This window comes from Pan troglodytes, chromosome 13 (assembly GCF_028858775.2).
Source record: "Pan troglodytes isolate AG18354 chromosome 13, NHGRI_mPanTro3-v2.0_pri, whole genome shotgun sequence".
In the NCBI taxonomy this organism is placed as follows: Eukaryota; Metazoa; Chordata; class Mammalia; order Primates; family Hominidae; genus Pan; species Pan troglodytes.
In genome coordinates, this window is record NC_072411.2 from 37,994,522 (window position 1) to 38,009,666 (window position 15,145).

At 37.6% G+C, this 15,145-nt stretch overlaps 1 protein-coding gene across 1 annotated transcript in view; it reads right to left on the reverse strand.

Moving 5' to 3' along the window:
• DARS1 (aspartyl-tRNA synthetase 1) overlaps positions 1-15,145 on the reverse strand; it is an 82,914-nt gene that overhangs the window by 49,282 nt on the left and 18,487 nt on the right. Inside the window, exon 4 of the mRNA XM_001155169.7 lies at positions 9,429-9,531. Coding sequence (XP_001155169.1) covers positions 9,429-9,531 — 103 coding nt within the window. The remainder of the gene's footprint in view (positions 1-9,428; positions 9,532-15,145) is intronic.

Below are 15,145 nucleotides of genomic sequence, written 5' to 3' on the forward strand. Positions count from 1 at the left end.
GAAGTTAGGTTACTGGCCGGGCGTGGTGGCTCATGCCTGTAGTCCCTGCACTTTGGGAGGCTGAGGCGGGTGGATCACCTGAGGTCAGGAGTTCAAGACCAGGCTGGCCAACATGATGAAACCCTGTCTCTACTAAAAATACAAAAATTAGCTGGGCGTGGTGGTGGGCGCCTGTAATTTACCCAGCTACCCAGGAGGCTGACGCAGGAGAATCGCTTGAACCTGGGAGGCAGAGGTTGCAGTAAGCCGAGATTGCACCACTGCACTCCAGCCTTGGCAACAAGAGTGAGACTCTGTCTCATCTTTTCAAAAAGTATGCCATTAATGAAGTTTTTTTTTTTAAATTGACACATAATTGTACATATTTATGAGGTACAGTGTGATGTCTCCATATATGTACACATCGCGTAAAAATCAAATCAGAGCATTTGGCATATCTATCACCTCAAACATTTATCACTTCCTTGTGGTGAGAACTTCCCAAATCCTCTCTTCCAGCTGTTTTGAAATATGCAATATTGTTAACCATAGTTACCCTACTGTGCAAGAGAACACCAGAACTTACTCTTCTTCCTATCTGTAATTTTGAACAGACTGACCAATCTCTCCCTCATCCCCCTCTGCCCCCCACCAACTATTCTCTCTACATCTATGTGATCAACATCTTTAGCACATGAGATCATCCAGTATTTCTCTGTGTCCAGCTTATTCCACTCAACATAATGCTCTGCAGGTTCATCTATGTTGCCACAAATGACAAGATTTCACTTTTTATGGCTGAATAGTATTCTAGAGTGTATATATCCCACACTTTATCCATTCATCTCTTGAAGGAAACTTAGGTTGAATCCATATCTCGGCTATGGTGAATGGTGCTGCAATAAATATTGGAGTGCAAATATGTATCTCTCTTTGACATAATCATTTCATTTCCTTTGAATAATTACCCCATAATGGCATTACTGGATCATATGGTAGTTCTATTTTTAATTTCTCATGAGCCGCCATACCGTTTTCCATAGAGGCTATACTAATTTACATTCCCACCAATAGTGTATGAGGGGTTTCCCTTTCTCCACATCAAGTTTTTGAGTGTTATGCCATTAATCCCATTTTCTCCATAAACACTGTGGTTTTTATTGCACAATTTTGCATAGGACGGTTATTTTTAGGAATGCGTATGTTACATAGCAGAACTGACAGTACATGAGCACACTCTACAAAAAGCTAATCTAAAAGGACACCCATACCTAAATGTTCCAAGATCTCTTCTCCCTTGCTGTTGACGGAGCAATTCTAGGAAAGGACTTTAGTTGGTACAAGTGTCTAACAAAGCGCCTGCAATTAGATGTGTTAAGGAACAGTATTAGTTATTCAGCCAAATCCTTTCAATTCTTTCCTGCATCCACAATTTTAGTAAAAGATAAATTCTTATTTTAAATTCTGAGTCTGTGGTTTTATTTTCAACATCAGTGGCATACACCACACAGCTGCTTTTTTGAGTGACTTTGTGCCTTACTTCTCAAGAGAGTGATACAAAGGTGCAAAATGTATTGTGTTGTGTTAATGGCAGTGCTGATAAGAAAAAAAAGCCCAAAGCCTAAGCAAAAGTAGATGCAATTGATTATTAGATTTGCCTCTAGTGGTGTTAGGTTTCATGTTTTTAACTATCAAAATTTTTCTTATTGAGATTATTCAGGAAGAATAACTGTCACTGAAAACATGAAACTCTCTAGGTTCCAACTCCCTGTCCCTCCCCCTTATTTTTAGAGCATGCTTTTTAACAATAGGGTGATTCCTTAGAAGGCAGCTACTGCTTTATAGTGGAAGAGACAAACTCATTAGTGTTACTAATGGTTAAAAATAAATTCCTCCTTTGGAATTTTTAGCAGGAATTTATCACTCAAACATAAAAATATTTTTTATTACTTTATAATCAGATCCACTTTTTATTTATTTTTAATTTTTATTTATTTATTTAATTTTTTTTTTTGTAGCGACAGGGTTTTGCCATGTTGACCAGGTTGGTCTTGAACTCTTGGGCTCAAGTGATCCTCCTACCTCAGCGTCCTAAAGTGCTGGGATTACAGGCATGAGTCACCACGCCTGGCCCAGTTCTATTTTTTAAACTAAACTTTTTTCCCTTTAGTTTTGACTCGTAATACCTTGGGAGCAGTGTCTAGCTAACAAACTGTATTCTAAGTGGAGCTATAATGTGGAGGGTTTTGATCTAACACCATTACACACTATTTCAGAGAGGCAGGATGACACAGAGACTAGAGTGTGAATCCAGAATCTAAGAGACCTTAGTCAAGACACTTAATATTTCACATCTCGATTTCCTCATCTGAAAACAAAAACAAAACCAAAAAAACAAAACCAAAAAAAAAAAAAAAAAAGAGAGAGAGAGAGAGAACAGAACCAACCTCCTCTCCGCCCCAAAACAAAAAAAGACAAAAACAGTATTTACACCTCATGGGGCTGTTGTGTGGATCAAGTGAGAAAAAAATCTGGCACTTTGTGGCTCCACGCTTAGTATAGAATAAGAGTCAGTTATTATAAGGGAACCTGTTATTTCCCCTGTACATCAACTGGGGAAGATGCTGGTGACCACTGTACTGTAACTTTTGGGTCTGGTACAGGGACTAACAGAGAAGAGGCATCCAAATAAGCATAAAAATCCATGCTAGACACTGGAAAGGTGGCAAAATAAAGCAAGTGTAGTTACTATACTGAGTTTTAATTTCAGATTAAGCTTCTTAAATATTAAAAATAATATTTCACATGCAACGAGTCTGGTATGTGGTGGGGGATGGGTTTTCCATGACCTTTCATCTAAAAAATACATGACACCTGCTACAGAGGTCGAGGAAGAGTAGCCCATCATTATTCACATAATCTATCAATAAACCCAAGATGACAGAAGATGGGCAGCATAACCTTTACACTAATAGTGTTACCTTTTATTTCTCATCATTCTAGGTACCACAGATTTAAGCACCTTGAAGTATTTCATTATACTAGATAGTCTCAATAAAGGCCTAAAATATAACAGAAATCCTATATATTGATGTATTCTGATTGTCTTGTTAATAGTAGGGATAAACTTGGGAGTTGGTAGAGACTGGGGGATGACCAAATTTTATTTTTGGGTAGTCATCGGCTCATATTTTTCTAAACTATTTCCATTTATTACCACCACCAAAAAAAAAAAAAAAAAAAAGTCAATAATGGTGAAAGAGACACTATGTACATTAACAGTTTTTCCATTTGCATATTTATATATCCTTATATCAACAAAAACTACTAAAATTTTTAACACAGAAACTTGACTATTAAAGATTTTCAGCAAAACCGATACATTTTTTAGCTTTCTGGTTGTCAGAAATAATGTGTTAAATCTTACTATATACTCAATGATAAATATACTTACAGATCTACATAACCACCCACATTCAAATGAGTAATTTTTAAATCTTTGCAAGGGGGGTGAAAAAAGATTAGTTAGAAAAGAGGCATGCCATAAAGTTGTCACACACCAGTTCTTCAAATAATGCACCAACATAAAATGCTTCAATGTTATAAATTAAATGTACAATTCACTGAGGCAAAGAAGTACAAAATGCCCAAACACAAGAAACCACGTATTTGCTAATTAAAACAGCATCAAAAGAACAAAAATAAATTAGGTAAGTACTTCAAAAAATAATAAAACCACCACCTTTTGAAAATAAAAATCTTTTTTTTTTTTTTAGACAGGGTCTCGCTCTGTCACACAAGCTGGAGTGCTGTGGCACAATCTCAGCTCACTGCAACCTTCGCCTCCCAGGTAGCTGGGGACTACAGGCTCACACCACCATGCCTGGCTAATTATTTTGACTTTTTGGTAGCGATGATGTTTCACCATATTGCCCAGGCTGGTTTTGAACTTCTGGGCTCAAGTGATCTGCCTGCTTTGGCTTCCCAAAGTGCTGGGATTATAAGTGTGAGCCACCACACCCAGCCATATGTTTCAATTCTAAGGTAAGCATAAGCTTCATTTATAGGTCAAGCACTTCTTTCAATTATAGTGAATTAGTACCACACTAGACCTCAGACTTTTATATTTCTCACGCAAGTAGAAATAAGTGTTTGAATCAGCATCTTAGCTTTGAAGAATGAGTTAAGATAAGCAAACAGTAAACAATGTAAGAAGTCACATGGTTGTGTCAGGGAAAACCAGAGATGGACAATACTTAAAGTGGTAAAAACAAATTTTATTCAAGATTATTGCAATAGGGGAAAAGAGATCTGAGTATAGAACTAGGCTTAACTTTGAATACACGATTGGCAAGTGGAAACTTAGGCCCAAAGATGGGAATATAGAGTCAGTGGATGGAAAATTACTAAGAGGAGCCATCAGGAGAAACGGAAGATTCTGGCTAAAATGACCTAACAGGATTCTTGTTGAAGGCAGGCGAGGGTGATCAGACATCACCTGAGGGACGGTGGAGGAGAAGGAACCCAATTAGCTATGGCGGGTGATCAGATACTGAGGGGGGATGACAGGGGTTATAGTTAAAGCAACTCAGCAGGATTCTTACTAAAACTGAACAATGCAGGCATAAACATGAAGTAAAAAAGTCAAGGCTTACCGGAGCAGAAAGTTCTTTCAAAGGAATCTGAGGAGAGTTTGGTCAATGAGGGACTCTTTGTCACTAGTTAGTAGGGAACTAAATCCTTGCGTTCTCTCTACCTCTATTACACCCATCTGTCCACTGGTGCTTTGCAAAAATTAAAGATTTAAATCATTCTTTAAACCATGATAACTTATTTATTTATTTTTTTTGAGATGGAGTCCTACTCTGTCGCCCAGTCTGGAATGCAATGGTGTGATCTCGGCTCACTGCAACCTCCATCCCCCAGATTCCAGCAATTCTCCTGCCTCAGCTTCCCGAGTAGCTGGGATTAGAGGCGCCTACCACCACACCTGGCTAATTTTTTTTATTTTTAGTAGAGACGGGGTTTCACCATGTTGGCCAGGTTGGTCTTGAACTCCTGACCTCAGATGATACACCCACCTTGGCCTTCCATAGTGCTGGGATTACAGGTGTGACCAACCGCGCCCGGCCTGTGATAACTTATTTTTTAAGCCAGAGTCTTGCTCTGTTGCCCAAGCTGGACTGTGGTGGCACAATCACAGCTCACTGCAGCCTGGATCTCCTGGGCTCAGGTGATTCTCCCACCTCAGCCTCCAGAGTAGATGCGACTACAGGTGCATGCAGCCATGTCCTACTAATTTTTTTTTTTTTTTTGAGACGGAGTCTCGCTCTGTCGCCCAGGCTGGAGTGCAGTGGCACAATCTTGGCTCACTGCAACCTTCGCCTCCTGGGTTCAACCGATTCTCCTGCCTCAGCCTCCCGAGTAGCTGGGACTACATGTGCCCGTCACCATGCCTGGCTAATTTTTTGTATTTTTAGTAGAGACGGGTGTTAGCCAGGATGGTCTTGATCTCCTGACCTCGTGATCTGCCCGCCTCGGCCTCCCAAAGTACTGGGATTACAGGCATGAGCCACCACGCCCGGCAGACTAATTAAAAAAATTTTTTTTTGGTAGAGATGGGGTTTCGCCATGTTGGCCAGGCTGGTCTCAAACTTCTGGGTTCAAGTGAACGGCCCATTTTGGCCTCCCAAATTGCTGGGATTACAGGCATGAGCCACCATGCCCAGCTGATCCAAAATAAGCGTGGTGAGAAGTACGCACTACTCAATAAGGCACAGACCAGCAGTTCTAAAACTACTCTATAGGTTCTCTTTAGTGGAACAAAAAATGTCAGCAAACCCCATTAATCACTTAAATAAGTTCTGTCATGTTACTTAAAGACCTACAAATACCAAACTAGTGTAAATGCTTATGCTTATAGCCCTTAACTTTAAAATAGAAATAAATTTTTAAATAAAAACAAAATTCAAATTAATAAGTAATATTAATTTTTAATTTCACTAAAACTAAATTGCTGACATTTGGTTTACTGTATGAAGCTTGTAGCCTTAGAGCCAGTTCCATAATTAATTTGTTTCTGTATTCTGACTTCAATACTAGTAATGGGAAGAATACCTGTTCAGTTACCTAAAACATTAACTTTGAGGTAGAGTCAGGATATTTCAGCTTCACAATTAACCAAAATTCTGCAAAGAGTAATCTAAGAATGACAATTTAAATAAAGTATCAGTCAATCATTTTATAAAACTGTCTTACTTATGTGAAAGTTAATGTGGCATTGTTAGTTAAAATTTGTATCAAATGAATTATCAAGTATCTGAACTTAACTGGAACTAGAAATAGAAACATTTTTCCTTGCATCCAACTGTTATACTATTAGTGATCTGCTGCCTAAACAAGTGACCTCAAAGATAAATGTATGAAAGCTACCTTAATTTTTGCTTTCACAATTTTAGCGCATACCCATTTTATGCGCTAAAACACAGTTAACAATTTTTAGGAATAGGATTTTAAAAGACAAAGAAAAACCCCATATATCTTTTCCCTAAAAAAGTTCTAAAAAGTTCTTGCTGAAGTCTAAAAGTAGACTTCTCCTACCAAGAAGGATCAGGATTTCTGAACTATCTTAGAAGTATAGGTTACATCACACAGAAAGGACAAACTGACTGACCCATCTGGAACATAAAATCATGTTCCTAAGAAAATTATCTTAACCAACTACAAAACCTAAAAACTCATCATTTTTTGCCAACGAGTCTTAGCCATAAGAATTTTCCTTTTTCGCAAGATAGCAAAAGCCATTAACCCACCTACTGGTAATTATTCAGGCTCGATTCCTTAACATACTAGTGCCAAAAGTTTAATAATAGTTATCTATGTACCACATGTTGAACCTATTGTATAAAATTGGCTCCATTCACTTACATATAACCAGTGACAAGGTTTATAATTTGGAACAGCTCAACCTTTTCCCACACATTGCTACTTTATATAAAGTCCATTTTTTAAAGGGACTAAAAATAGCTGCATGTTCTTTGCTTAAAAAAAAAAAAATCAAGTCACAATTTAGTTAAGCCTGAACTGCATCTAGATCCTTATGGAGTTCCACTTCAGGAATTTAAAAATCTAGGCTAAATTACCTATATTCTTCCCTTGTCTAAAAGAAAGATCACCCATGGCCGGCCGCGGTGGCTCATGCCTGTAATCCCAGCACTTTGGGCGGCTGAGGCGGGCGGATCACCTGAGGTTGGGAGTTCAAGACCAGCCTGACCAACATGGAGAAACCTCGTCTCTACTAAAAATACAAAAGTAGCTGGGCATGGTGGTGGCACATGCCTGTAATCCCAGCTACTGGGGAGGCTGAGGCAGGAGAATTGCTTGAACCGGGTAGGAGGTTGCGATGAGCGGAGACCACGCCATTGCACTCCAGCCTGGGCAACAAGAGTGAAACTCCATCTCAAAAAAAAAAAAAAAAAAAAAAAAAAGATCGCCCGTATATCATCCCATTTGGATGAAAGCCTTTAATAAAATAATGATAAAAAGATGTTCTTTAATTTTATGAGGGCATTAGTGAACTAAGTTCTGTTTGGGAGACCATTTGAAAGTAGCTCTTTTAGCTATTAAGCTATGGTTGACATCTGATATAGTCAATCGCTGTTATTTAGTCAAGTCCCAGGAGTTTCTGAGAAGATCCAAAAAATAATAGGAATAACTTATTTGCGGAGTACTTTAATGTGTCTGCTTCTAAACACATCACATGGATTAACTGTCCACTTGTCAGTAGAATGCCTCTCACTGAATATTATGGGTAACTGGGATTTTCAAAAGGCTTTTCCACTGGAAGCTTTAGGAATGTAACGCCGATGTTATAATGCAGTTTAATGGAAAAATATATTCTCTATGTAACTGTCGGCTTCATGTATTAGTTTTCAAAACCAAATTATTATACAAAAGACAAAAGTTGTTTGTTGATTTGAGGTTGACTTTTTCCCAGTATTTTTCAGTATATTTAATAGAATTTAGCATCTATGTCTGCGGTTTCCAGGACCATCTTTTTTTCTTTTATAGAAGGTTCTCTGTGCAGATAAAATTTCTAGGGACCAAGCTCATTTATGTCTGACTTCATAGGATACACACTAACCTTAAAAGGTTGGAAGACAAATGCACCCCACAAGCACACACTCTAACCAGGAGACGAAACAAGCAAACCTAATTACCAGAAGACACACGTAGAAGAAAAGTGGCCATCTCTGGGCAGCACTGGGAGATAGGGAGAGGTGGGGCTACTGTATTAGTAGTATTAAAATACTACTGATCTCATCAATGAATCGATATAATTCATGGCACTTAAGTTCTTAAATCCGAGTGCAGGTATTACTATGACGTAATTTGATAAATATCTAAACCAAAACCAGCTGCTGAGCATCCTTTATATGTATAACATTGTGCTAGAGGGTCAGGGAGGGCTGAAAGCTAAATTACGATATTGAATTAGATAATTTTTAAGTTTCTTTCCAATTCTAAAATTCATAATTCCATCTGTATTAACTCAGAAAGCATGCATCTAAAAAGCAAACATTTAAAAAATCAATAGAAAAAATATATCATTTACTCTGATTGAATTCTTTCTTTTAAAAAACACACACTATGAAATTACTTTATTACTTAAAACACAAAGACCATCCATTTTCTCATGTTTTCTGAGATCATTATCATGGAAATAAAATTCTGATGAAATTGAAAAAAAAACATGAAACAAAATTAGCCACATCACCACTACCAAGTAAAACAGCTCTCATCACCTTAGAGCCACTGCACACACAACCACACTTCTATCTCTATATCCGCCTCCTATAAGCTGAACAAAACAATGTGCTGCTTCTACGGGAACTCTGAGCCAGACAGCCCAGACTTTTACAGGAGGAAAAAGCAAGTTTTACCTTTTTTCTCCTAAACCCTTTTGGTGTCAAAGCTAAAAGTTGTAAAACATTTGTTTTACTTCCTTCTGGAGGCAATCATTTGCCAAACTACATTCTTTTATTTTATATACTTTTATTTTTTGGTTAGAAAACTTGTTGCTCAATATGCAAATCTCAAACTGGGGGAGGGAGGGAAGGAGGGAGGAAATGAAGCTCAACAAACACAACAAAATAAAGTTGCTCTGCTATGTTGAGGCTGCCAGGCTTTTTGTTACTCTACTTGAAAGTAAATGTGACTTGTCTGTAGAGAGTGCTGCTTCAGCAGTTCCAAATGAATTTTAAGCCTGTGCTCCATATTTTCTCTTTTGTAAGTTTAATGTATTCAGCAACACTGAACTGACAATTTAAATAACTACATTTTTAAACAAACGAAGCATTGATGTTAATGTATGAAAATGGTCCAAACCCCTGGGAGTCTTGGTTCCCACCATTGTTTATTCTGACAACAGGATATAATTGCTTACTTACTTGGCAGCAAATTTAACCATCTGCTTGCTTGCATGGTCTCCCACCGCCACAAGAGCCTGGACATTAAACTGCTGCTGACGTAGGACTAAGAAGCACTGTTTCCCTGAAAAAGACAGAAAGAACACAAATGTATTAAGGACACGCAACTTCAGGTTTTACAAAGAAGGAAAATGCTCTCTACTTTAAAAGTGGGCCAAAATTTACTATACTCATCAGGCACGCACGCATGTGTATACTATCCATTTGGCTTCCACAGACAAAATACTCACACTCAACTGACAACCCTTAAAGAAACTCAAGTTCCTATGATGAGTAACAAGAAATGCTTTCAACTTGTTATAAGAACACAGGCAAATCACCAATTTCAAAAAAACTTCTAAATCAAGAAAATTATTTTGTCATTGCATTGATTTATTAAACAAATTTCAAGTAACTTGAGATCACTTTCAACATTCATTCAATAGTTAGTATATTCCACATGCAAAGGCACTGTACTACTATGGAAGTTTCAATACTGCAACCACAAAAGTGCTAACACAGTGCTTAAAAACAAGGACACAAACACTATGGGGTGGTCCATCTACAGAGTTTCTTCCTACCAAAGTACCTTTTAAAGAGCATTTAAATTGACAGGCTAGTGCCTTTCATGTTCTACGTTCTTCATTTTTCCTTTATCACCTTCCTAGTCCTTCATATTTTATGAGTCTCGCATTTTTTTTTACTCCAAATAACTTCTATTGTCTATTAAAGGTCATTTTCTTCAAGCCCTATAACCAGTTTTATTTTTACATATCCTGGGCCTCTTTATTCCTTCTTCTTTGATAAAGAACTGTCACTCCTTATTCTTAACCTTCTGAAAAACATTATTCATAATATATTTCGTTATTATGTATCCTCGTGACATCGCTTTTTCCTCCAAAGCAGATCCTTCTTAAGTCTCTGATCAAATTCTGGGAAATTACTTCTTCATAAAAAATGGGTTAATCTCTCCAAGACCACTTTACACATCAGATTGTTTTGTAAAACATCACAAGATTTTGTTTTTTAAACTGAGCATTATATTTTACATTTAGAATGGGCCTTAACCAAAAGAAGAAAGAAAAAGGAAAGCAAAAATGCAAGCAGACTTACAGTTACTACTTTTAACATACAGTATTTTGAAATGCAAATCAGATAGCAATCACAAGTTAAAAAAGACAGGTTGCAAATGAAGTGTCAACACAGACATAATCTATTGACTTTAGAGTCATATATGATTGGCAGGTTTTTAACCACTAAAAAACACTCTTAATTTTCCCTTTTGCTTTGGAGGATGATCCAGTCACAAAGTAAAATCCTAAAAAACGAAGTTGTATTAATACAGGAAACAAATTCAAAGGAGTTTTAAAATATTGGAAGGACAAAGGTTATTACCACAGAGAAACTTGCAGATGAATAAAAATAACATTTTCCTAGGAACTACTACTGAAACCACAGCCACGTTACCCCACTTAGAAAAGTATGTTACTGTGAAATGGAAGGTAATGTGCACACGACAGTGCTAGGCTAAGCCATAATGTAGTCAGAGTGTATTAGCTACTCTAATAGTCCAGACAGAAGCAGCACCAACCTAGCTGCCTCACAAAGCTGTCCAGTGATAATTTCAGTGCTACACAAAGACCCTGGAGAAAGAATGGAGAACTCTAAAGGACTTACAAAGGTTGAGCACAGGATAAGTCTATGGGTCGGCACTAGGGGGTAACAATTAGTGTGTCTGGTAGAAAAAAAAGTAAAAGCTTTGAAATCAAAAGGCCTGGTATCATATCCTATCACTTCCTATGAAGGGGCCTGTGGGAAAATTATTAAACCACTTTATATCTCAGTTCTTCATCTGGAAAATGGAGACGGTAATAGTCATGGGGTTTTCTTCCATAATCATAAGGATTTTATAATATGTTTAAAGTTGAGACGGAGCCCAATTAATGTTAACTATTAATGACTTTTTTTTTTTTTTTGAGATGGAGTTTTGCTCTTGTTGCCCAGGCTGGAGTCCAATGGCGCTACCTCAGCTCACTGCAACCTCCGCCTCCCGGGTTCAAGCGATTCTCCTGCCTCAGCCTCTTGTGTAGCTGGGATTACAGGCATGTGCCACCAGGCCTAGCTAATTTTTGTATTTTTAGCAGAGATGGGGTTTCACCATGTTGGCCAGGCTGGTCTCGAACTCCTGACCTCAGGTGATCCACCCACCTCAGCCTCCCAAAGTGCTGGGATTACAGGTGTGAGCCATCGCGCCTGGCCTATTAATGACTTCTTCTTTTTTTTGAGATGGCATCTCGCTCTGTTGCCCAGGCTGGAATGCAATGGCATAATCTCGGCTCACTGCAACCTCCACCTTCTGGGTTTAAGCAATTCTCCTGTCTCAGCCTCCTGAGTAGCTGGGACTACAAGTGCCTACCACCACACCTGGCTAATTTTTGTATTTGTAGTAGAGACGGGGGGCTTCACCATATTGGTCAGGCTGGTCTCGAACTCGTGACCCCAGGTGATCCACCAGCCTTGGCCTCCCAAAGTGCTGGGATTACAGGCATGAGCCACTGCGCCTGGCCTTAATGACTATTTTTAGTAACACCACTACCACTGACTACTTATTTGATGATTGATTATCATTCCTTTTTCGCAGCTGGATGACTATATACAAAAAGTATGCAGGGCGCTGGGAACACGAACGTAAGTATTTGTTAGAAAATCATGATAGACTCTTACATGAGGAAAAAGTGATAAAACCATATGTAACGTGTAATCCCAATTTTGTTTGTGCAAGAAGTATATTAAGATTGATCATATGGGGAAAAAACCACCAAAATGTGGCTACCAATGAATGGTGAAATTATAGGAAATTGTTCTGTCCCTGTATTTTTCTGTATTTTCTGAACTTTCTACAATAAATATGCACTACTTTTCTAATCAGAATAAAAATTTTTTAAGAGAACTATACACTCACAGGTAGGTACAGAAGAAAGGTAAGGGCTGAAAGGAAATTTTGGCCAAGCTCGAAATTAAACACAAGCAGTAAGTAGAACCTGGGAAGTTTTAGACAGCTAAACATAGGAGCAAATGTACCTCCTAAGATTTGCATGCCTGCTAGAGAAAAGAAAGAAAATCAACGGTTATAAGTGAAGTGAAGGCCAGTCATGGTGGCTCACGCCTGTAATCCCAGCACTTTGGGAGGCCGAGGTAGGCGGATCACTTGAGGTCAGGAGTTCGAGACTAGGTTGGCCAACGTGGTGAAACCCCATCTCTACTAAAAATGCAAATATTAGCCGGGCATGGTGGCAGGTGCCTGTAATCCCAACTACTTGGGAGGTTGAGGCAGGAGAATTGCTTGAACCCAGCAGGCGGAGGTTGCAATGAGCTGAGATTGTGTCACTGCACTCCAGCCTGGGTAACAGAGCAAGACTCCACCTCAAAAAAAAAAAAAAAAAAAAAGTGAAGAATGTTCACTATACCCTTTAAATGTTTACTGTGCTTATTAGATTTAATTCTAAAAAATTTTTCTTATTAAAAAAAGGCAACAGATGGGGGAGGAAGGGAATGAAGTAGTGAGAACAGTCTATGAGCATATTGTTTTACAAAAACCTATATAGTATGTAAAAGTGTGCCAGTACAAAAATAACCAGATCAATAGAACATAAGAAAAAATTGATAATAGACCGTATTAGATAAAGGAGATCCTAATTCTAAACAGAATTCAGGAGATTACGAAATTTAAATAAACACCCCAACGAATACAAAAACAGAGTAAAAAATGGAACTGAATATTAAACTATATCACGGAGGAAGGGAAAACTTTCTAAGTTTAAGAATGAAAGAACATCTATATACAAAATAAATCAAAGGAACAATAACACTGAGAAAAAATAAGTGCTGAACAGCATATAACCTATATAAATTAATCTTTTTAATACATAAGGATCTTAAAGATTTATGAGAAAAGAACACTGAGGTCCCAATAGATAAACAGGCAATAGACCAAAACAGAGAATCTGAAGGAACAAGAAAAAAACCATAGTAAGTAAATACCGTATAAGGAAAAAAATGTTACTGGTAATGCAAGTAATGCAAGTTGAAGCAAACAACAATGACAGATTATTTACCTCTCAAATGAGCAAAGATTTAAAAAATACAAAATATAAAATCGAATTATTACTCAATGCTTGGGAGAATTAAAATCGTAAAACCGTTCCTTTATAACTTGCTGAAGGCAGGGTAAACTTGTGTAATGCTTCTGGAGAACAATTTGGCAATAACCATTAAAAGGCTTAAAAACGTTATCTTTGACTCAATAAATACATTTTTTAGAATATATGTTAAGGAAATTGAAACAGAACTACTTGTGACTAATGCTATGGTCCTCAAGCTTTCTACATTCAAAGCACTTTAAAATACAAGAACCTTGATGGTCCACTTAAAATGATTTTTAAAGGACTCAAACAAACAAACAAACAAACCATCAGTACTGGCTTCCTGGTAAATAGAACTGTCCACTCAGACTACTTCTCTATGAAGTACTTTTGAGACCAAGCTCTTGTCATGTATTAGGAAACAAAACTGTTCTTTCTTTGGCTCTGGTTGGTGACACACCTTACTGCATGATTAGCTTAGTTCCATGTTTTACAAGGCACTACCTTCCACATGCTGAGAGATAAATAGGAGCAGTGTGTACATGATCCTTTTTGTGCAAATTTAAAAAACAAAAAATATGGTCATGTCTGTATGTATATTTTGTCTGTCTGTAAATGTATTTTTTTTTTCCTGCAAGAACACACAAGAAAAAACAGTGGCTATTTTGCAGGGAAGAGACTGTGGTGAGATGGAGGAGAATCGTGAGACCTCTATTTCCATATCTTTTTCTACTACTGGAATTTTTATTTTTACCATACCCATAAATTACTTTCTATTTTAAGAAGCAAATATATAATTCCTCAGTTTAGTAAAAAGTTCTCACTTGAAAAGCTGGTATATGAACTTTAGAGGGCAGATTAATCAACTGCTAAATATTATTAATCTTTCTTCTTGGAACTTTCCAACAAAAAAGACAGTTTATAGAAAACAAAGTCAGTGTTCAAAATAGCTGAATGAACTATCTTTTGATATTTTATTTGTTTTTGTTTTGTTTTGTTGAGACAGAGTCTTGCTCTGTTGTCCAGGCTGGAGAGTAATGGCACGATTACTGCAACCTCTGCCTCCTGGGTTCAAGTGATTCTCCTGCCTCAGTCTCTCGAGTAGCTGGGATTGCAAGCGTGTAATCCCATGCCTAACTAATTTTTGTATTTTTTTAGTAGAGATGGAGTTTCACCATGTTGGTCAGGCTGGTCTCGAACTCCTGACTTCAAGTGATCCACCTGTCTCAGCCTCCCAAAGTGTTGGGATTACAAGCCTGGTCTATCTTTTGATATTTTAAATCTAAATTCTTAACACTTAAAACTTTGTGCTGCATTTTGATTAAGTTTTCAGAAGAAGCAGTTTATTTCTTAAATTTATATGGATGTAGTGTTTTAGAAAAATGTAAAGTTAGAAATTTTTTATCGTGAAGTCTTTAGTTCTGAGCTGAAGAACAAACATGGTAGGTAGTTAGGACAAAAAGTTTCTTCTCAGCTCCATTATGATGATGGCTCAGCAATGAAATAGGCCTTCATGGGAGAACCAGAGTATCAAAGATGGGAGGCAATCCTATGTTT